At 55.9% G+C, this 21,328-nt stretch overlaps 3 protein-coding genes across 5 annotated transcripts; 1 reads left to right on the top strand and 2 right to left on the bottom strand.

The window, feature by feature from the left end:
- Positions 1-1,381: 1,381 nt before the first annotated feature.
- CDC26 (cell division cycle 26) lies at positions 1,382-1,989 on the bottom strand. Its single transcript, XM_041475025.1, has 2 exons — positions 1,828-1,989; positions 1,382-1,760 (listed from the first exon to the last, which is right to left on the bottom strand). Exons 1-2 carry the CDS (start codon positions 1,906-1,908, stop codon positions 1,581-1,583), a joined length of 261 nt encoding a protein of 86 aa, XP_041330959.1. The 5' UTR covers positions 1,909-1,989; the 3' UTR covers positions 1,382-1,580.
- Positions 1,990-2,181: 192 nt separating this feature from the next.
- Positions 2,182-11,446, top strand: PRPF4 (pre-mRNA processing factor 4). Of its 3 annotated transcripts, XM_041475115.1 has the most exons (15): positions 2,182-2,358; positions 3,065-3,142; positions 3,372-3,471; positions 3,916-4,102; positions 4,700-4,787; positions 5,519-5,598; positions 5,819-5,912; positions 6,736-6,830; positions 7,039-7,097; positions 7,698-7,821; positions 8,984-9,073; positions 9,588-9,710; positions 10,024-10,131; positions 10,216-10,334; positions 10,472-11,446. In XM_041475115.1, exons 1-15 carry the CDS (start codon positions 2,308-2,310, stop codon positions 10,663-10,665), a joined length of 1,590 nt encoding a protein of 529 aa, XP_041331049.1. In that variant the 5' UTR covers positions 2,182-2,307; the 3' UTR covers positions 10,666-11,446. The 3 variants fall into 3 exon arrangements, with proteins under 3 accessions (XP_041331049.1, XP_041331048.1, XP_041331050.1); XM_041475114.1 differs by lacking the exon at positions 3,372-3,471 and having other exon boundaries at positions 3,065-3,242; XM_041475116.1 differs by lacking the exons at positions 2,182-2,358; positions 3,065-3,142 and having other exon boundaries at positions 3,350-3,471.
- A 1,091-nt stretch (positions 11,447-12,537) lies between these two features.
- Positions 12,538-19,040, bottom strand: WDR31 (WD repeat domain 31). The gene is made up of 9 exons (XM_041475117.1): positions 18,994-19,040; positions 18,153-18,282; positions 17,677-17,751; positions 16,655-16,799; positions 16,471-16,571; positions 15,496-15,563; positions 14,981-15,122; positions 14,041-14,203; positions 12,538-12,698 (listed from the first exon to the last, which is right to left on the bottom strand). Exons 1-9 carry the CDS (start codon positions 19,038-19,040, stop codon positions 12,538-12,540), a joined length of 1,032 nt encoding a protein of 343 aa, XP_041331051.1.
- Between the last annotated feature and the right edge of the window lie 2,288 nt (positions 19,041-21,328).

The following is a 21,328-nucleotide window of genomic DNA, read 5'->3' as shown; positions in this document are numbered from 1 at the left end:
AGCTCCCAGGAACTCACCCTGAAGCTGCTGGATTGAACGTGGGGATTCCCTGAGAAGTCTCTTTGTTCCAGCTCAGTCATGCTTTGCAGGTGTGGGGAGGGATGGAAAGAGGAATTGGTGCCTCCCAGATCTGCCTGCCCTGGAGAGTTTAGGGAGCTGTGACATCCTCCTGAGGTGTTTGTTGTCCTCTCAGAGCTGGGAATGCCAGCCCAGCAGAGCAATTCCTGATCATTGTATGTGGTGTTAGGAAATGCAGCTCTTTGCTAGGCCAGTCTGAAGTTCTTTCCAGTTGGAAAAGTTTGAAGTTCTGTACATTTTTCCAGCCTGACCTGAAATTTGATGCACCTACAACACGGGAAGCCTGAATTTAACTGAAGTCCACTTCGGAGGAATGCTGAAAAACCAGACCTGGTCACTGTGCTGAAGATGGTAGGAAACAGCCCTGGCCAGAGGCAGGGAGAGCCTCCAGCTCCTGAATTCCCTGCAGCTGTCCTGGTGCAGGCCCAGGGCTGTGGCAGCCTGCCCTGCTCCTTTCCCAGGCTGCAGGGAGCAGTTTCCTGAGCATCAAGAAGCTGCTCAGGTTTTTAAGTTGCTTCCTTAAGCTCACCCCAACTGTCAGACTCCTCCTGTCAAGTGTCCTCCACTGCCAGACTCCTCCTGAGTGGGCTCTGTCCCACATCTCACCTTCCTGTCACCTAAACCAAATCTGACCTCACCCTGCCCAGGCACCTGCTGAGGGTAAGTCCAGGGACCTGCTGAAGAAATAAATCCACGTGCCCTTGGCCTTTTCACGTGGCACCAGCCATAAGGAACTGTTTGGTGGCCTTTGATCCAAGCAGCAAACAGCCCTGAGCTCCCCTCCAGGGGTGACAAACCAGGGCAGCTGGGGTGACACTGAGCAGAGCTGGATGGAGGTGGAACAGGGAAGTGCAAAGGACAAGCTGCTCAGTCAGAGAATCTGGGCTGTCACTCCCCGTGCATGTGGCCAGCCCATGATCCAGGCCTGCAGCCATTCCCTGCTCCGGGCCCAGCTGTGACAGGAGCAGGGAAGCAGCTCTGGGAGGCTTTTGGGACTGGCTGATTTAACAGACAGGGGATTCTTTCCTGGTTGCCTCGGAAAAGGACAGAGCAGTGCCTGGCACCCAGAACTGTGGCACCTTTATCCCAAAACACGCATGAGACACTTCAGGACCTTCTCCTCAGTGGGGCCACCGGTGGGTAGGTGCAGATGGCCACACTCCACTGTCTGGTTTGAGATCACCAAATCACTTTCCCAGAGGATCGTCCCGCAGTGTTTTATCCCCCTGCTCACAGGAGCAGGGAATGGGTGGTCCAGGTGTTTCCACCCTCACCTGGTCACTGCAGCCGTTTACACAGCAGCTCGTGTGATTATTATTTTTTTATTAAAAAAAAATAAGTGTTTATTTTAAACAAAACACTCGGCAAAGGCGTTTACGGGCATGTTAACCAAACTTAAAAACCAAAAATGTAACAGCTCAGAGGGGGGACGGCGAGGCCCGCCCGGCGCGGCGCCCCGGCTGAGCGGGGCTGGGGCTGCCGGGGGTCCCGGGGCAGCCCCGTTAGAACTCGAAGGTGCCGAAGTGCGCGGTGCGGCCGCCGGCCTTGGGCTGCGGCTTGTACCCGATGCGGTCATTGATGAGCTGCTCGCGGCTCTTGTGCTCCGTGCCCAGCGCTCCGATCGCCGCCGCCTCCTCGCCGCCCGCCGCCGCCTCCGCCTCGTCCCGCTGCTTCCTGCGGCTCTGCGGGCGAACGGGCCGGTCAGGGCCGGGGGCGGGCTGAGCCCCCCGCGCCCGGCCCCGCGCGCACCTCCAGCTCCTTCCGCACGCTCTCGAACTCCTCGATGTCGTCCAGCTTCAGCTCCAGCCGCGTCGGCTTCCGACGGAGCATCGCGACCGGCGGCACCGCGACCCGCGGCACGACCGAGCGCTCCCGCCCTCAGCGGGCCCCGCCTGCCCCGCCACACCTCCCGGCGTGCCCCGCGCGTCCCGCCCTCAGCGGGCACTGCACCTCCCGGCGTGCCTTGCGCGCACCGCTTGCGCCGCCACACCTCCCGGCGTGCCATGCGCGTTCCTCCCTTAAAGACCGATGCAGTTCCCGGCCTGCCCTGCGCGACCCGCTCTTAGCGTGGCCGCCACTCCTCCCGGCATGCCCTGAGCGACCCGGAAGTGGCCGTGAGGTGCCGTAGTCCGAGCGCCGCGAGTCTCGCCCCGTTCCTGCTCCCCGGTTCCCGCTCCCCTTCCAGGCTTCCTGTCGGTTTCTGGGCTTGTTCCCGGTCCCGCTCCCGCCATGGCCACCGCGCGGGCGCCGGCGGCTCGCGGCGCGGCCCGGCCCCCCGAGGTGAGTGTCCGGGAGATGGGGGCGGCTCCGGGCCCGTTTCCCGCACGGCCGCGGCGCCGCCCGCAGGAGCGGGAGAGGCCGCGGGGGTCGCGAGTGCTGTTGCTGTGTGGGGTTTACGGTGCCCCGGTGACAGCGGAGCTTTAAAGGAGCCCGAAGGCTCCCGTGTTTCCTGCACTTGTACCCAGTCCTGGTTGCTCTCCCGGGAGGTTCGTGTGAGGCGCCTCTCCGGGGGAGGGAGCCGGGCACCGCGCATTCCCCGGCCTTCCACGGAGGGAGCTGGAGCATGGCATCGCTCCTGGCTGTGCTGCTGCAGCAGGAGGAAAAGTTCCGTGTTCTAAAGCGTTTTTATAAAATACCTCTGCAGTTAATAAATAGAAGGGACCCAACACTGCTTGTTTTCAGCAATTTAATGTGACATTTTACTTTTGTGCTTTGGCCTTTGGGCAAAAACCTCAATGTCCAGTGGCTGCTCCATCCCTGGCAGTGTCCCAGGCCAGGCTGGAGGCTTGGAGCAGCCTGGGACAGTGGGAGGTGTCCCTGCCATGGCAGGGTGGCACTGCATGGGCTTTAATGCCCTTCCAACCCGAACCAGGCTGGGATTTTGAGAGGTCTTTGCATGGTGCCCAGCCATGTTCTCCTGGCTCAGCCAGGCTGTTGGCTGTGTGCTGTGTCCCCACGCTCTGTGTCCCCTCTGGCTCTCCCTCAGCCCCCCAAGGCCAAGCCTGCAGAGGAGGCCGAGGCTCCCCCGGCCAAGCGGGCGCCCATCTTCTACGGGAGCCTGGAGGAGAAGGAGCGGGAGCGCCTGGCCAAGGGCGAGGCTGGGCTGCTGGGCAAGGAGGGCATGAAGGCTGCCCTGGAGGCTGGCAACATCAACATCAGCAGTGGTGAGGATGTGCAAACACCCCTTGTCGCTCCCCGCAGATGTGACACTTCCAAATGCTCTGCTTGCTCTCTGGGCATCGCCTCAAAGCAGTCAGGGGTGGGCGGCTCCCATCTTCTACGGGAGCCTGGAGGAGAAGGAGCGGGAGCGCCTGGCCAAGGGCGAGGCTGGGCTGCTGGGCAAGGAGGGCATGAAGGCTGCCCTGGAGGCTGGCAACATCAACATCAGCAGTGGTGAGGATGTGCAAACACCCCTTGTCGCTCCCCGCAGATGTGACACTTCCAAATGGCTCTGCTTGCTCTCTGGGCATTGCCTCAAAGCAGTCAGGAGTGGGCTGCTCTGTGCTTGGATCTTCCCTTTCCAGAGGGATCCAGGGCAGGGGGGCTCTGGGAGAGCTGAGGGAGGGATCCAGGGCAGGGGGGCTCTGGGAGAGCTGAGGGAGGGATCCAGGGGCTCTGGGAAAGCTGAGGGAGGGATCCAGGGCAGGGGGGCTCTGGGAGAGCTGAGGGAGGTGTGGAGTGTCCCTCTCTGCAGACATCCCAGACCCTGCTGTGTCCCCTGCTGCGGGTGGCCCTGCCGGGGCAGGGGATGCTCGGGGTGATCTGCAGGGGTCCCTGGCAGCCCCAGGTGTCCCCTGGGCCGTGCTGGCTGCGTGTGCTCAGGCTGTGTGTGCCCAGGGGAGGTGTTTGACCTCGAGGACCACATGAGTGAGCGGCAGGCCGAGGTGCTGGCGGAGTTCGAGCGCCGCAAGCGCGCGCGGCAGATCAACGTGTCCACGGACGACTCCGAGGTCAAGGCCTGCCTGAGGGCCCTGGGCGAGCCCATCACGCTCTTCGGAGAGGGCCCCGCGGAGCGCAGGGAGAGGTGCTGTGCCTGCACTCGGGGAGTGGCACCTGGCAAATCCCGGAGCTTCTCCTGGGAGTTGGGGTGCAGAGAGCCCTGCTGTGGCAGTGCTGTGCCACGGGGCAGCTGGGAGAGCTGGGGGTGTTCAGTCTGGGGAAGGAGAGGCTCCAGGGAGAGCTCAGAGCCCCTTGCAGGGCCTAAAGGGGCTCCAGGAGAGCTGGAGAGGGACTGGGGACAAGGCATGGAGGGATGGGACACAGGGAATGGCTCCCATTGCCAGAGGGCAGGGATGGATGGGATATTGGGAATTAGGAATTGTTCCCTGGGAGGGTGGGCAGGCCCTGGCACAGGGTGCCCAGAGCAGCTGTGGCTGCCCCTGGATCCCTGGCAGTGCCCAAGGCCAGGTTGGACTTTGGGGCTTGGAGCAGCCTGGGATGGTGGAAGGTGTCCCTGTCCATGGCAGGGGTGGAATAGGATGGGCTTTGAGGTCCCTTCTAACCCAAACCAGTCTGGGATTTCTGTTTTAAGAACCCCAAGGCAGAGGGAATGTCACAGTGATATTTGTCAGGTGAGCTGAGAATTCCCTGACTAAATCCAGCTCCATGACTTCCCTCACAGGTTAAGGAACATCCTCTCTGTGGTTGGCACAGACGCGTTAAAAAAGACCAGGAAAGATGATGACAGGTCCAAAAAGTCCAAAGAAGAGGTAAGGGTGTCTCCTGTCCCCTCAGTGCTGAGGGAGGGGTGGTATAGCCAGGACTCCTGCCTTTGGCCAGCCTGTGGGTTCTCACATCATCCCTTCACATCCCTTCACAACATCCCTTTTTCTGTTGCCCACTTCAGCAAATCTGTGGCAATGTTTGGTCTCAGTGAGGAGCACCAAGTGTGGTTTTTACTCACAGACCCTGCTCTGTGCTGCTCTCAGTGTGCAAACCAGGAGAGCAGGTGTGTGGGCTCTTACCTACCATAGCAAGGCCCTTACTTTCCTTCACACTTGGGAAGAAAAAAAATATGTTAGTGCTGCTGCATCTGTTTCTGCCTTTGATTACTCTTTCTGCTTCTGTCTCTCCTCTGAGTCTCTTCTGCCGTATTATTTTTGAGCTGTACTGTAAGAAATAATTTCTGCAGCTCTGGGCTTTCTCTTTACTGGGTAATGTGTAAAGAAGGAGGGAGTTACATGTCAGTAAATGCAGATGAGTCAGGGTTCAGCTGGAACGTTGAGTGAAGTGGCAGCATGTCAGGATTGGATCTGTAGGGCAGAGAGTTTGATTTCTCTCTCCAAATCCCTTTTCCTGGGGCTTAATTGTGCAGAAGGCCCTTAGAAAGAGGCCAGAGCACAGCAGGGTTTGGGGACAGGTGCTGGGAGGAGCTGAGGGGAATGAACACAGGGGCAGCAGCACCAGGGCTTTTCCATCAGTTTTATTCCTGTTTTTACAGTATCAGCAAACCTGGTACCACGAGGGCCCACGCAGTCTGAAAACAGCCAGGCTGTGGCTGGCCAACTACTCACTCCCCAGGTGAGAGAAAACTGAAAGCATTTGTCAAATGCAAGGGCAGATTCCCCCAGTGGGTAGCACAGGAAATCCAGGGAGTGGGGAGGCAAGTCCAATGAGCCCAGTGAGCTCTAAGGGACTGATCCAGCATGAGCCCAGTTTGGGGGAGGAGCAGGGAAAGGCATTTCCAGCAGCAGGGAAGGGGCAGTTCTGGGGATTGTCACCCCACCTCTGCTCTCCCCAGGGCAGCGAAGCGGCTGGAGGAGGCCCGGCTGCTCAAGGAGATTCCCGAGGCCACCAGGACGTCCCAGAGGCAGGAGCTGCACAAATCCCTGCGGGTAGGTTTGGCAGTTGCTCCCCTGGCTGATCCTCCAAGAGCCCAGGAGGAATTCAGCTGCCTGAGGTGCTGTCCACATGCACATCAGTCTCTGCAATCTTGGGAAGTTCTGCTTTTCCTCTCTTTCCCTGTGTCTCTGAAGCATGTTCTGACTCCTTCAGAGTGCTCCAGAGAGATTCAGTTTGTCCCTGTGCAGAGGGTGCAGAGACGTCCCTGTCTTGCCTTGCCACTCGCCTGTGAGGCTAAGGGAATGTATCCCTGGCTCTGGCAGGGGTTTGGCTGGCTGGGGAGCCAGGGAATGCAAGGGAAATACCAACTCTGGGTGCTGAACATGGTTGGGATGACTCTGAGGTGCCCTTTCTGAGCATGCTAAGCCAGATTCCCAGCTTAACCAAACAGAGGCTCAGGCACAGCGTGTGCTGCCCCCCTAATCCTGTTTACTCCAGAGGATTTGCTTCTCCCCTCTGCCCCGTCTGTCTGGTTGGATTCTTTGGATGAGTTATGGAAAGATGCCAAACTCCAGCCAGTTCTGTGTCAAAGCTGCAGCTGCAGAGCTCTGGGGCTGGAGGGCACATGCCATGGGTGGCCCTGGGGGGCTGAGCTGTGCCCCCAGGCCGTGCTGGGTCACCTGGGCCAGGCTGGCCCTGGCCCTCCTGCCTGGAGCTAGAGCGGCTCTGAGGCAGCATCTCCCTTTGAAAGTGACTTTCCAAGGGCCTCTGCCTCCTCCTGTGCACATTTGCCTCCCTCACCTCAAGGTTTGGCTGGGGATAGCTCTGGGCTGGTTGTACTTCAGTCACTGATTATTTTCTTTGTATTTCTTACAGTCCTTGAATAACTTCTGCAGTCAGATTGGGGATGATCGCCCACTGTCCTACTGCCACTTCAGCCCCAACTCCAAACTGCTGGCCACGGCCTGCTGGTGAGACTGCCTTGGCAGCACCTGCTTTGGGGGCTGGGAGAGCACAGGAATGTGTTTGGAGGCTTGGGAATGGTGAGAAGCTGCTCTGAGCTCTCATCACCCCATTTTAGAGCTGAGCAGAGATTCATTGATCTGAGCTGGTTGAACAAAAACATTGATCTGTTCTTGATGTCATTCTCCACTGACATCCATTCCTTGTTTTCCACAGGAGTGGGCTGTGCAAGCTCTGGTCTGTGCCTGACTGTAACCTGGTTCACACTCTACGAGGTAGCGAGGGGCTCTCACGGAGGCTTTTGGTTCTTTTGTTCCTCTCTGTGCTGAGCTCCCACATCTGAATTACTTTGTGGTTTAAAATGCTGTGTTAGGGCAGATTTGTGTCTTACTGAGAGCATCTCTTGGCTTGGGAGCATGAGAACGTGTCCTATAATGAGAAGGGAGACCTGGCCTTTAGCTCAAACCTCAGCTCCAAGTTTGTTTCTGAACAATTTGGTTTGGTTTCCAAACCTGGTTTCAGTTACTTGAATTACAAACAGCAGCAGTTTTGGGCAGGTCACTTGACAACAGTGAGATTCTTTGAGTAGTGGTCACAACTTGGACTAAATATAGATATGAGGACAAATCCTTTGATTCATATGTTGAATTTTGTCTGCACATTGAGGGTTCCAAAGCCGCATTTTGGATGCTCTGCTTTGGGTGCTCCCAAGTACGGTTTGGCTGGGGGATGACAGGGCAGTGTCACCCAGCACTGAGGACACAGTGAAAGTGCTCACTGGCACCTCGCTCACCAGTGCCAAGAAATGTTGCTTTTCTGAAGAACTGGCCAAGATCCCGTGGCAGATTCTGAATTTTGGTTTTCTTGCCCTTCAGGACACAGCACCAACGTGGGGGCAATCGTGTTCCACCCCAAGGCCACCGTGTCCCTGGACAAGAAGGACGTGAGCCTGGCCTCGTGTGCAGCTGATGGCTCTGTCAAACTCTGGAACCTGGAAAGGTCAGAACTTGTTCCAGATGTGCACAGCTGCAGCATTGCTGTGCTGGGGTTCATTCCATGTTCCTCCATCCTACCATCCTCCTGCCAATATGACCTTTTCTTGTAGCTACCCCAGTGCACTCCCTGGCCTCAGTATGTGCCACCCTCTTCAGCAGGAAGAGAGATCACCCTGATTAGGGAGCCAAGGTGAGGGAGATGATCTGAAAGGGATTGAGACAGAATTGCTGCTGGGCATTGCTGAACTGCTGGGGGTGATGGATGGAAGGTCTGGGGACTGTTTCATTCTAGCATCTCACTTAGGAGAAAATTGCCCCTCTTGGATATTAGTAAATGAATTTTTGAGTGGTTGGAAAGCACCAGGATTTGGAGAGGGATTGACCAAATACACAGCCAGGCACAAAAACTTCTGTCTGTCCTGCAAACAAGTGGTTGTCACTGCACAGAGGAGCTCTGGGAGATGGGCAGCACCTCTCTCAAGCCTGGGAAGAGGAGAAGGGTTCAGGTACTGAGCCTCAGCATCACCTGATTGAGAAGTGGAGCCTGAGGGCTCCTGGGAAGGGCACGCAGCTCCCAGAGCCACAGTTGTTTATCCTTAGCTGAAAATCACAGTTTGTAACAGCAAAAATGCCCCTGTGCAAAGGGACAGGGGGTTGTTAGGCTCATGTGACCACATCTCTTAATTAACCTGTTGGAAAGAAACTTCACTGCTGTTCAGATCATGTGTGAATGCTCCTGACCTGCTGCCTGTCATTCTGGGAGAATAAATATTCCCTCCATCCTGTCTGCCTGCATCCTGCAGAACAGCAGGAGTTGCTGCAGTTCAGGATGTTGTGTTCTCAGAACTCCCTGCAGTTCAGGTAGTTTGTGGTTTGTTTCTGCACTTCCAAAAGTGCTAATGACAAGGGCCTTGTTAAGTTTCATTAATAATCATCATCATCCCAGGAGAGCTTTACAACCAACAGGAGGTGTGGAGAAAGGGTTTCACTCAGAGCTTTGAGTGTGACCCAGAGGCAGAGTTCAGAGTCATTGGCTACAGCTCTGATGTTCCTGCCTGGTTTGATTTCATCAGCAGAGCTTCTGCTGCCATCACAATGTGTGGGCGAAGGCCTGGCTGGAGCCAGACTCCTGTGGTCAGTGGCCAATGGTTTGTTGTGTGTTTCAGTGATGAGCCGGTGGCAGACATCGAGGGACACAGCATGAGAGTGGCCCGCGTGATGTGGCACCCCTCAGGGAGGTTCCTGGGCACCACCTGGTACGGACACCTGGGCATTGGCTTCCAGAAGTGACCATGGGCTGCCCAGCTGGTGGCCCTGTGCTGCCAGGGCTTGTCCACAGCAGGGCAGGGCTCGGCCATTGGTGACCACAGCTGGGCTGCTGCGGTGTCAGTGACAGCAGGTCGTTGGGATTCCTTTCTCTGCCCCTGTGTGAGACACTCTTGGTCTCAGGTGGGAATAAAATGCTCCCAGAGTTGGTGAAATATCCTGTTATTCTCCCTGGAGTTACATGGAGACCAGGGGAAATTACCTCAAATTACACCAGGGAAGGTTTAGATTGGATACTGGGGGAAAGGGTGGCCAGGCATTGGCACAGGCTGCCCAGGGGTGGAGTCACCATCCTGGAAGTGTTCAAAAAACACCCAGATGTGGCACCTGGGGATATGGGTTAGTGGTGACTGTGGTGGTGCTGGGTTAACACTTGGACTCCATGGTCCTGGAGGGCTTTTCCAGCCTGAGTGGCTCTGGTTTAAGGAGTGCTTTGTCTCGCAGCTACGATCACTCGTGGCGCCTGTGGGACCTGGAGGCGCAGGAGGAGATCCTGCACCAGGAGGGGCACAGCAAGGGCGTCTACGACATCGCCTTCCACACCGACGGCTCCCTCGCCGGCACCGGGTGAGCTGCCCTTGCCTCTGCACGGAGGGCTTGCTGTGACCAGGGATTTCTGCTGGGGGAATGGCTTCCCACTGCCAGAGGGCAGGGATGGACGGGATATTGGGAATTAGGAATTGTTCCCTGGGAGGTGGGCAGGCCCTGGCACAAGGTGCCCAGAGCAGCTGTGGCTGCCCCTGGATCCCTGGAAGTGTCCGAGGCCAGGTTGGATGGGGCTGGGAGCAGCCTGGGACAGTGGAAGGTGTCCCTGCCCATGGCCAGGATGATCTGTAAGGTCCCTCCCAGCCTAGCTCAGTGTGTGATCCTGTGCTTGCAGAGGCCTGGATGCCTTTGGCCGGGTGTGGGACCTGCGCACAGGCCGCTGTATCATGTTCCTGGAAGGGCACCTGAAGGAGATCTACGGGATCAACTTTTCCCCAAACGGGTAAGGAGGGAGCTGGCACTGATGTGGGAGCTCTGAGTGTAAACTTGACTCCCTAAACACTGCTCTGCCTCCCCTCATTGGCAGGTACCACGTGGCCACGGGCAGTGGGGACAACACCTGCAAGGTGTGGGACCTGCGGCAGAGGAAGTGCATCTACACCATCCCTGCCCACCAGAACCTGGTCACCGGCGTCAGGTTTGAACGTGAGTCCCTGCTGCTCCCTAGCCCTGCCCCTCCAGCAGCTCACATCCACACCTGCAGCTCAGCAAGGCCTGTGCTGGTGAGCAGAGATGTGTTTTCATTGCAAGCCTCACTTCTCCCCTTTTCTCCTCCTGTGCAGCCAACCACGGGAATTTCCTGCTCACGGGTGCCTATGACAACACGGCCAAGATCTGGACCCACCCTGGCTGGTCCCCGCTGAAGACACTGGCGGGGCACGAGGGGAAGGTGATGGGCCTGGACATCTCCCTGGATGGGCAGCTCATTGCCACCTGCTCCTATGACAGAACCTTCAAGCTCTGGACAGCCGAGTAGCTCAGAGGGGCCGGTTATGGACTGGGACGGGGACATTAATGACTTCTGGTTGCTTTTTTATATTAAAGAAAAAAACAGGAATCCAGTGTGTTAACAGCAGCTGCAGTCGTGGCTGCTCTGGAGTTTGGGTGTGTTTGAAGCACCAGTGTTGGCCCAGGCGTGGTTGGTGCCAAGTCTTGTGTTTTCCCACATTTTGGACTGTTTTTATACTGCAGGTACCACTGCTGTAATTTTGATCAATGTACTTCTACTCTCCCTTCCAAGTTCAGCTCCCAGGTGTCCTCCAAACATTTGCAGTAACCATAGAGCATCTCAGGTTTGGTGTGTGGTTCAGATTCTGTTACTGCCCTTCTCACCTTCCTTTTTGGTAGGTGTGTGAGAGAGCTCAGAGGGAGAGGCACGTGGTGCCCTCTTTCCCCTGCCTCCACACAGGTGTCTCTGGATGGAGATCTGCATCCCCCTGGATTCACTTACAGTAGATGACCAAGGCCAGGGAATCTCTTTTTCCAGGTACCACCTTGTGTCTTACTCCATGAGTTGTCTCATGGACTGGGTGTTGCAAATCCATTTCAGCATCTCATGTTTAGGGTTTGCTGTGTGAGGTCACTCAGTGTAGGATTGTCTTGTTCTGCCCTGCCCTGGGGAGAGCTTTTGTACTTGTTTGTTGTTTAAATTGAGGTTTTGCAAATAATGTGTCCTGGAAGATCTAAACAGGTTTTGAATATGTATCCTGGGTTCTGTGTCTCACAAGGAATTGAGAAATTACAGGAATTTCACAATGCATAGTTTGATTTCTGCTGATGTACAAAACAGCTGAGGAGGGGTGAGGTCATTTGGTTTGTTCAGCCTGGAGAAGGGGAGGCTGAGGGGAGATTTCTCAGGGTCTGCAGCTCCTCCTGAGGGGCAGCTCTGATCCCTGCTTCCTGGGACAGGGACAGGAGCCAGGGAGTGGCTGGAGCTCAGGGCAAGGTTCTTCCCCCAGAGGGTGCTGGCACTGCCCAGGCTCCCCAGGGAATGGGCACGGCCCCGAGGCTGCCAGAGCTCCAGGAGCCTTTGGACAGCGCTGCCAGGGATGCCCAGGGTGGGCTTGGTGGGGGGTCTGGGCAGGGACAGGGGCTGGGCTGGGTGATCCTGGTGGGTCCCTTCCTGCTCAGATGAAAACTTTCAGGAATAAGGAGAAGACAGATTCACCTCCCTGTTATCATCTGGAGAGCAGCTGTGTGTTCCTTGGGAATATGAGCACAGTTCCAGGGAAAATACGATGGAATGAGAGGCCAGCAACTAACACAGGAGAATTACTTCATTGCAGTCTCCTCTGGTCCAAGCCCAGGTCCAGCTGTGTGTGCTCAGCCTGGTGCTCAAATATCTGTCCCTTGGTCCTGGTGTCTCATCTCCTCCCTCTGTCCAGCCCGTGCCTCTGGCTGCAGGGAGGCTTTGTAAGGAAAATGCAGGAGGCTCAGTCAGGAGCAGAAGCTTGGCCTGAAGGCTCCCAAGGCTTGGCTTTTCTCCTGCACAGCTCTGATGCCTCCCTGTCACCCACAAGCCAACCAGCAACTCCCCCAGCCCTGCTGGCATCCCCCACAGGCACAGAGTCCCGGCTGCCCACTGTCAGGGCAGCTCTTGGGGGTCACATCCCCTCCTGGGACAATCTGTGACGGGGGTTCCGGTGCTCAGAACGCTGCCACCTCCAGGGACAGTGTCTGACGGGGGTTCCGGTGCTCAGAACGCTGCCACCTCCTCCAGGGACAGTGTCTGACGGGGGTTCCGGTGCTCAGAACGCTGCCACCTCCAGGGACAGTGTCTGACGGGGGTTCTGGTGCTCAGAACGCTGCCACCTCCTCCAGGGACAGTGTCTGACGGGGGTCCCGGTGCTCAGAACGCTGCCACCTCCTCCAGGGCCGGCTCTGCGCCGCCCCTCACGCGGAGCACGTGGATGCCGGAGTTGGAGCTGGCGCAGAGCAGGGTGGAGCTGTCGCAGGCGGCCAGCGAGGCCAGCGGGCCCGAGCCCTCGAGGCACAGCGTGGCCAGGCAGGCTGCAAGGGAAGGCACAAGGGAGGGATGCTGGGTTTGCTGAGATGAGGCAGGGCCACACCAATCTCTCACCTCCAGGTTCTGCTTGCCCGAGGTGGGTGAGCTGCTGTCTGGATCCACACTTCAACACCTTGGGATGTGCCCCTGGCAGAGAGACTCACCCCTGTGCACTGCCCAGTCAGGCTGTGGCTGACAGGGATCCAGACTGGGGTCAGGCTCTGCCCCTTCCTGGGAGAGGAAGCAGGGCTGGATGGACCTAGAGCCCCCACTGGGCAGAGCTGTAGGATGTGCGTGGAGCCATTTCCAACCCCCCTTTTTCTCCCAAATTTCTTAGTTTTCCTAAGGGCTGTGCTACGCTTCACACGGTTTTGATGAATCTCCAAGAGGGAAAGAGAAATAAGATTTACACAGGAGCCTTTCTGTTTGTGTCTATTATTAAACCCCCTGAGACAATTTGTGCAGAGACCCTAGCCCCAGGCTGAGCTGCAAACAGAGCTGCACTTGGCCTGGACCCAGAGGCAGCTGCCTCTCCTGGTTACCTGCACCCTTCCCAGAGCAGCTGGATTATGGCTCACCCAGCTGGGAAGGCAAAAGGATCAAAGCTGCTGCCACCTCACAGCCATCCTGGATGCAGAGACACCAGGCAAAGACACAGGTAAGAGAACAGAAGGTCCTTCTCTGCAGGAAAGCCTCAGGTTTCTATTTTCATCCCATCTTAAATAAGTTCCCTTGGAGAGGGGCTTAGCCCCGGGGAGTGTCTAATGCTGTGAGCCTGAACAGCTCCCAAGAGGTCTCTGCCTGCAGCACAAGGGTTACTAAGAACCTGCTGCCATGGCAGGGCTTGGCAGGCAAACAAACCCCTTTGTGTCCAGCTCAGGGAGGGACTCACCCTCATCACCAGGTTTAACCCCAAAATGCCCATGATTCCCCTTCAGGAGGACAACCAAAATGAGGGTGTTGGCTGATCAGCTGTCTGTCCTCCAGTACAAATCCTATTCCTTACAACTTTCTGCCTGTACCTGCAGAAATCTCTGGAGTTCACCTGTTCTTTTTTCTTTTTATCATTTGTCTTCATGGCTTAACTCGGATGTATCTTTAAAAGCTGCCTGGTAATTCTTCCTTTTAGCTGAGGGGAGATCTCTGTCATCTCTGACATGCAGCTCCTTCACTTTGTTGAGCCCTGGGTTTGTTCCAGGGCATTTCTCCACCCTGCCCTGCAGGCTTGGAGTAAATTCCAGAGATTGCAGCAGTCACCCTGCCCATCACCAGGAGCAGACAGAACTGGGGGAAGTGGGTTTGTCATCCAGGAGAAAGGAACACGGAGTGGGCAGGAGCCTCCCCTACCTGCAGTGCCTTGGTCCCAGACCTTCACTGTGCTGTCGCTGGACGATGTGGCAATGCTGGGGGCGAGCGTGGGGCCCCGGGGCAGGAAGACACACGAGGTGGTGGTCTGGAAATGTCCTTTGTACTCACACACTCGGCCCCTGGTCTGCCTCAGGTCCCAGAGCTGCAGAAAAGAGGCAGTGGTAGAGCCCCAGCTCTGCCAGCACGGAGTTGTTTTACCAAGACAGGAAGGTGGGCTATGATAAAAGAGCTCCTCACCAATCCTCAGAGTGCCATGGCTACTGCCCTTGTCCCTGCTCATGCTCACAGTCCTGGAGAACATCAAAGCCCAAAGGATTTTCAACACTGGTGACTGAGGACATGGCATGAGGACACCCAAGAGAGCCAACAAGCTAAGACTGTGCAGGCAGATAATAAATGTCACCCTGCCCACCCTGGCATGGGATTGTTTCATCCTCCTGATCCTCACACACAGGGCTGAAAATCTGCAGGGCCTGGTTTGGAAACACCTGGAGCAAGGGATCCCTTACAGGCTTTCTGCAAGAACCTTGTGTTCCTCAATGGCATCCATTGTCTTTTTCCCCTGTGTGTTTTACTGAAATGAAATTCCAGACTCATTTGGGTTTGAAGGAACCTCAAAGACCACCTTGTTTCAACTCCCTGCCATGGGCACAGATGCCACTCACTACATCAGGGTGCTTCAAGCCCCATCCAACCTGGCCTTGGACACTTCCAGGGATGGGTAAATCCCGTGGTTTAATCTGGAGGAATAACTGCTGATATTTTCCAAGCAGAACTTCCCAAAGGGACAGGCAGGAAGACACCAGCCCAAGGCCCAGGCAGTGGGAGCACTCAGACCCTCGAGCAGTGACGTGCTGCTCTCCCTGTCTGCCACGGGCGTGGGAGGGAAGGCAGCAGGAGCCCCGGGCCCAGCACTCACGGTGGCCTCGGCGCCGTGGCCGGCGGAGCCGCTGCTGCTGCTGAGGCAGTACCGCCCGTCCTGGCTCACGTCACAGCACGTCTGGATGTGCTGCTTGGCTGGGAATGTGTGGGCCACCTGCAGCTCCCGGCTGTCCCACACCCTGCAGGGAACAGCAGAGGGCAGGGGGACCCTGAGGCATCATCACCACGATGGTTTCCCTCTATGCCCTCCCGCACACCTGGGCTGTGCCCACAGCTCTGTCCTGGCTGCTCCCAAACTCTCCCTGTGTCCCTACATCCCTGCATTTATCCATGCTGGATCACTCTCCAGCTTTCTTTCTTACAATTTCTCCTTTTCACCTGCAGTCACCAGCCAGTGCTGCTCCCAGCCCCTGTCCCTGGCTGGAGGTCACACTCCAAGGCTCAGGTGAGCTGGCAGGTGGCTTTTAGCCACACCAGAAGTGGTCATGACAACCAAACCCACAACAGCCTCGGGCTGAACCTCCCTGCTCTCTGGCCACAGGGAGAATTTACCTGGTGGTTTTATCCTCTGAGGTCTGGATGACATAAGGCTCCCCAGGAACCCAGCACAGGTGTGTGACCTGTGGAAAGATGAGCAGGAGTCACCTCTGTGTGCAGCCTAGGCTGTGTCTGCCAGAGGATGGAACCACTGAGCTCCCATCCTCTCCCTCCTCCTGCTGGGTTGGGAGCTGGAAATGTTGGATAATGACTTTTTCTGCTCCCCTGCCAGGTCCAGTCCCAGTGGGATTGCTGGGAGGTGCCAGCAGCAGGACACAGAGCCATGGAGCAGGGACAGCACAGGCAGCAGGGGGTGGTACCCACCCCAGCCCTGGGCTGGTACAGGAGGGAATGCAGCCCCACTGCACAGGGCTTGTTCAGCCAAGAGAAAAGGAGACTCAGGGGGATCTTCTGGCTCTCCACAACTCCCTGACAGGAGGGTGCAGCCAGGTGGGGGTCAGCTTCTGCTCCCAGGGAACAAGCAATGAGAAGAAATTGCCTCAAGTTGTGCCAAGGCAGGTTTAGGTTGGATAATGGGGAAAAATTCTTTGCTGAAAGGGTGGTCAGGCATTGTCACAGGCTGCCCAGGACAGTGGTGGAGTGACCATCCCTGGAGGGATTTAAAAGCCGTGTCTATGTGGCTCTTGGGGACATGAGTTAGTGGTGGCTGTGGCAGTGCTGGGGGAATGGCTGGACTCTGTCTTAGAGGTCTTTTCCAACCTCAGTGATTCCATGACTCTGTGTGCTTCCAAAGCATTGATAAATTGCCACGAGTCCCTTGGTACTTTTGTGCTCCTGGGTTTGTTGTTACCTGGAGAAGAATAACCAGCCTCAAGCTGAGCCTGCCCAGGTGCACAGTGTCCCAAGGGCTCCCTTTGGCACCAAGCTCCCAGCAAATTCCCTCTACACAGCTCCACGTGTGAAATAACCATGTGGGCAGGGAGGGGAGATGGATGATGGGATGGGATTGGAGGAACTAGCACATCCTACCAGATTCCTGGAGATTGCAGCTCTGCCCAGACATTCCCCAGTCTCAGTGTCCCACTTGCACACGGTGTTGTCCCGCGAGCCCGTGCACAGCTGGGAGGCGTCTGCAACCACAAGTCAACATCAAGAACAAGACAGGAAACACTGTCAGCCTGTCCCTGGGGACTGGGAGTTCGTTGTCCCTCACCTGGGCTCACAGCCAGTCCAGTAACAACCAGGTCATGTCCTGGGAAGTGCTGGCTTGGCCCTGAAGTCCCGTGAAGCTCCCACATCATCACTGTCTTGTCCCGGGATGCACTGAAGACTCTGCTGGAGTCAAGGGCTGAGGTGACCTGCCAAGGACCAGAAGGAGAAGCTGCTCATCCTCCCACCCAGCTCACAGGGAGAGCACAACTCTGCTGCTGTCCTGCCACAGCCCAACGTGCAGGAACATGACTGGGGAGAGCCTGGCCTCCCAACTCTGTCCCCTCAGAGCCAGGGATGGTGGATGGGTGCTCTCACGTCTTGTCTGTAGAAACCATTCCTTTTATAGGAAAAACATCCTTACAAACCCAAATGAGCCCAGTGCACAGTTGTTTTGAGCACTGAGGTGAACAAAGCCCCCTTTGTCTTTGCAGTACCCACAGCTCAGGGGAACTGGGGCTGTCCCCTGCAGAGGTGCACTGGCCACACCACGCACAGCTACAGCCCCTCTGCACATATGTCCTCCCAGAAGCCTGCTTGGCTTTGTCATCCCAATCTCAGAAAGGAAATTAAAGCCCTGCTATTCCCAGAATATGCCAGCTACGGCACATGGCATGGGTATTCCCGGAATGTCTCAGCCAGGCGTGGCTGATTTGTGGAATAATGTCAAATCTAGCAGAATGAGGCCTGAAGAAAAGTGAATGGCATCTCTGCATCAGAAGCTTGACCTCATAATTCATCCTGAGCTTTTGCTATACAGTCTCTTGGAAGGGAAGACAAGCTCACATCCAGACCTCCTACAGCCCTGTTTAGTCTGAATGCAACACTCCATTCTGCTTCCAAAAGTATCTGTTGGGACCTTGGGAAAAATTGAATGTGTTCTGATCACAGATTCATGAATCATTAAGTTTGGAAAAGACATTTAAGGTCATCAACCATCCCCAGCTGGACACCAGGAACACTGATCCCACCTTTCTTGTGGATGACAAACCAGTGCTCCAACATTCCTGTCTCCCCAGCTCTCACCTTGGTGACCTCACGTTCATGGCCGGTGAAGCGGTGCAGGACAGCCCCAGACCTCCAGCTGGACACAGCCACACTCTGCAGGGACAGGGACAGGGACAGGGGTCAGCACAAGAGCAGGGCAGGGAGGATATGTCATACCAAGATTTGTGCACAGTCCACAGGACAGGGAACAGGTTCCTCTGGTTTTCAGCTCCCAGAGCATGTACAGCTGTCCTCAAAGACAGGTGATGTAAGAGTCAGTCTGGCGATCCCAAGCCTGGGAGGGAGCATCTGATGTGATATGAGCTCTGGAGAGGTTACAAAATTTGAGTCCTTGTGCTTCAGGGTGTGCCCTCACTCTAAGCTCATTTTTCCTTTCTAAATCCAGGCATCAACATAGCCACCATCCACGGAAATGTTCAAAGCTCACATTTCAACCTTACTTTTGAAGCTGTTGATACTGTTGATATATTATCCTGTCCCAGGGGATGCCTCACCTTATCCCTTCCTCCTGACACACACAGGTCTGGTTTGAGGGCAGCCACAGAGGTGACAGCGTCAGTGTGAGCGGGGCTGTGCTGCCGGGAGGCACCAGCGGGTCCCGTCTGTCCCACGGAGCCGTCGGCCCTGCAGAGGAACAGGGACAGCACTGGGGGCTGCAGGGCTGGGAGGAGAGGTCAGGTGGTATTCCCTGGCACCTCTGACATCTTCTGACAACATCTGCCTTGGAAAGGCAGAGAGATGCTGTGAGTGAGATGGAGCAGACCTATCCCAGCTCCAGAGCTGCTGAATATTTAATTGTCACTCACTCTGTGCTGGTGCAAAGAAGAAAAGAGATTTTGACCTCACCAGCCTCCACAGTCCTCACACGGGTCAGGCTCTGCTGCTCTTTGCTGTGACACCTCCCTGGCCACAAGTCCCCCCCACTGCCACCCCGTGCTGCTCTCCAGGCAGAGAAGCCTCTCCCCGCTGCCAGGGACTGAATTATTTCATCTTGGCCATGAAGGCTGGTGACAGGCTCTGGGGACACAACAAAGCAGTTTGGGTATTTGGGCCACAGAGCCACTCCTGGAGCTGTTCCCCTTCCTCAGCCATCACAGAGCACAACCACTGGCCATGGTTATGTGCTTGGCCACTCCTGTGAGTGACACTTGGGATTTCAGTCCCCCCAAAGAAGCTGAGCAGACTTTATAAGTGAGAGTTAGAAATGAAAACCTGGTTCAAACATCCAATAATGAAACTAAACCCCTGTTCTTGCCATATTCTCTGCTCATTTGTGCTCTCTTCACTCTCACACCTGGTTTATTAAGAAGACCTGATCTTCCAGCATTGCTTTACCTGTATTTGGTGGTGTGGAAGCTGATTTTACTCTGCAGTTTCCCCATGGTCCTGGCAACCAGTGGTGGGTGTCACATCAGCACCTCGAGTACCTGGTGTGGGGACACGACCTGCTGTGGGTGAGGGGACATGGCACCACCAGGGATCCAGAGGGGTTTCTGTTTGTCACACATACAGGATAAAGTGCTGGTAATGTGTTATCTACATCCTAGAGTAAGGAGAAAACCTCAGAGGAGGGGACATCTGGAGGTCCTGAGTGGAACCTTTAGCTTAGAGCAGAGCCAGCAGCAGGGTGGGGTCACTGGGACCTCACACTGAGCTTAAAAATGCCCAAGCTTGGTGAGGCCACAACAGAGATGGAGCTGCTGCCTGTCATTCTTTACACCTCCTGTTACTCCTGGATCTGGTCTGGACTTCCATACATCCTAGAGATCCCAGTGCTTGGCTTGGTGAAGGCAAACACCTTCAGACTGAAGCTCGTACAGCAACTGGTGGGACCACACCACGTGCAGGCACAGGCAGCCCCAGCTCAACTGAGCCAGCCTGGCAATACTTGAAGTGATCTTTCCCTGAGCTGAGGAACACTTTGGGAAAAGTTTCCAAGTCCACACACCAGTTCCAGGCACGGCAAGACCATGTGGATAACCCAGATGCATTCAGGCTGGCTCCTCCCCAGAGGGGTCAGCACAGCCAGACCCTGCAGACCCATCCAGGTGAGGAGCAGCACCTCCCCCGTCCTCTCAGACCCAGCAGAAACCAGTCTCAGTGACAGTGAATTGTCACAGACAATAACTGCTTGCTGCTTAGCTCGAGCCACACTAATTGGATTTAGTCTGCTGGCATGCCCATCTTCCATGGCTGCAGCATTTTGCTAATCAAAATCAGGGAAAAAAAAAACCCAATCTGATTTTTCCAGCAAAAAACTGCTTGAAGGTTCTGCCCACAAAAAAAAGTGAAAACTAAATCCTGGAAGCACTGAGCAAAAGGTTTCTACAGAATTCCCTTTCTAATTTTACCCTGACAGCCTTTGTGATTAGCAATTAATAATACCCAGTTAATCTCCTGCTGTTCTATCCATGAGTTTGCATGTTCCAAAGATGTGAGGAATGATCAATCTCACAGCTATGGGGCTGTGTTAATTTGGCAATTTATTCTTTCAATCAGACTGAATGCCCCAATCATTCCAGTCCATCAAGAAACTGATTTTTCTCGGACAGTGGGAGAACTCTGGAAGTTGCAAAACAAGGCTCTAGGAAGAGGTAAGGCAGGAATTCTGAGTTTTAAATTCTGATGGTTACTGTTTCCAACCAGCAGTTAATACATGTTCATCCCTACCTGCACACCAGCTCACAGGGAGTTGCCCGAGGCCAGGGGAGGCTGCAGGGAAGGTGGGAGCTTTGTTCTGGGTCTCACTGTTCTCCTGCCTCTTCCTCACTGCAAGAAATAACAGATTTTTCTGCATCCTGGATGAGAACAGCACTCAGGCAGGATGTTAATCCAAGCTTTTGCTGTCTGTATCCCAACACACATTTATCCATCAGGCTGCTCCACCACAAAACTCTAAAACTCAGGGATGCTATGACAACTGATCCACACCAAGCTTCACCTCGGCAGCCTGAGTTTCATGCTGGAGGATGCCGTTATCCTCCCTTCCCCCCAAATGCATCACTTGACAGAAACCTTTTTTACTGAATTGCTTTTGAGAATTAAGCCGTGCTGCTGCCTCCACCTGTCCAGGCTCTGCAGTGAAACCTGCACCGTGGGATAAGGAATGTCAAGAACCACAGCAGCAGCACAGGGACCCCAGCAGAGCTGCCCCATCCTCACGGGGGAATAAGCATCCCTTTGAGGAGGGTGTTCGGCTTTGGGGAGAATGGGGGAGATATCCTGGTTCCTGGAGCTGGGTGTGACCCACAGAGGTGCTGGCAGGTCTCTGTGGATGGGAGTGATCCTGTGGGGTTAAATGGGAGCATCCCGGCTCTCTGTGGATGGGGGTGGCCTTGTGAGGGTCAGTGGGAGCATCCTGGGTCCCTTGGGATGGGGGTGTCCCTGTGGGGACAATGGGAGCACCCCGGCTCCCTGTGATGGGAGCGTTCCGAGGGAGCCCCTCAAGCGCCATGTGCCGCTGGCAGGGGCGAGGCGGGGCAGCCCTCGGGAAAGGTTTGTGAGGAAAGATTTGTGAGGAAAGGTTTGTGAGGAAAGGTTTGTGAGGAATCGCGTCCCTGCTGGGGCAGCCCCGCGGCCCGGCCCGGCCCGGCCCCGCCGCGCACTCACCCTCACCGGCCCCGGCGCCGTCCCGCCCGTGCCACCGCCCGCCGCCGGCTCCCGGCGGGGC

This window comes from Pyrgilauda ruficollis, unplaced genomic scaffold, assembly GCF_017590135.1.
Source record: "Pyrgilauda ruficollis isolate IOZ18807 unplaced genomic scaffold, ASM1759013v1 scaffold34, whole genome shotgun sequence".
Lineage (NCBI taxonomy): Eukaryota > Metazoa > Chordata > Aves > Passeriformes > Passeridae > Pyrgilauda > Pyrgilauda ruficollis.
This window is presented reverse-complemented; position numbering and strand designations above follow the sequence as displayed.

What these genes read in the sequence shown, in the direction of transcription:
- CDC26 (XM_041475025.1), bottom strand. Translation starts at nt 1,908, where the DNA reads ATGCTCCGTCGGAAGCCGACGCGGCTGGAGCTGAAGCTGGACGACATC. An exon ending in GCGTGCGGAAGGAGCTGGAG is followed by an intron (nt 1,761 to 1,827) that starts GTGCGCGCGGGG and finishes GTTCGCCCGCAG; the next exon opens with AGCCGCAGGAAGCAGCGGGA.
- PRPF4 (XM_041475115.1), top strand. Translation starts at nt 2,308, where the DNA reads ATGGCCACCGCGCGGGCGCCGGCGGCTCGCGGCGCGGCCCGGCCCCCC. An exon ending in CCCGCGGAGCGCAGGGAGAG is followed by an intron (nt 4,103 to 4,699) that starts GTGCTGTGCCTG and finishes CTTCCCTCACAG; the next exon opens with GTTAAGGAACATCCTCTCTG. An exon ending in CCTGGTTCACACTCTACGAG is followed by an intron (nt 7,098 to 7,697) that starts GTAGCGAGGGGC and finishes CTTGCCCTTCAG; the next exon opens with GACACAGCACCAACGTGGGG.
- WDR31 (XM_041475117.1), bottom strand. Translation starts at nt 19,040, where the DNA reads ATGGGGAAACTGCAGAGTAAAATCAGCTTCCACACCACCAAATACAG. An exon ending in CTGCAATCTCCAGGAATCTG is followed by an intron (nt 15,564 to 16,470) that starts GTAGGATGTGCT and finishes ATCTTTCCACAG; the next exon opens with GTCACACACCTGTGCTGGGT. An exon ending in TCAGAGGATAAAACCACCAG is followed by an intron (nt 15,123 to 15,495) that starts GTAAATTCTCCC and finishes TGTTCCCTGCAG; the next exon opens with GGTGTGGGACAGCCGGGAGC.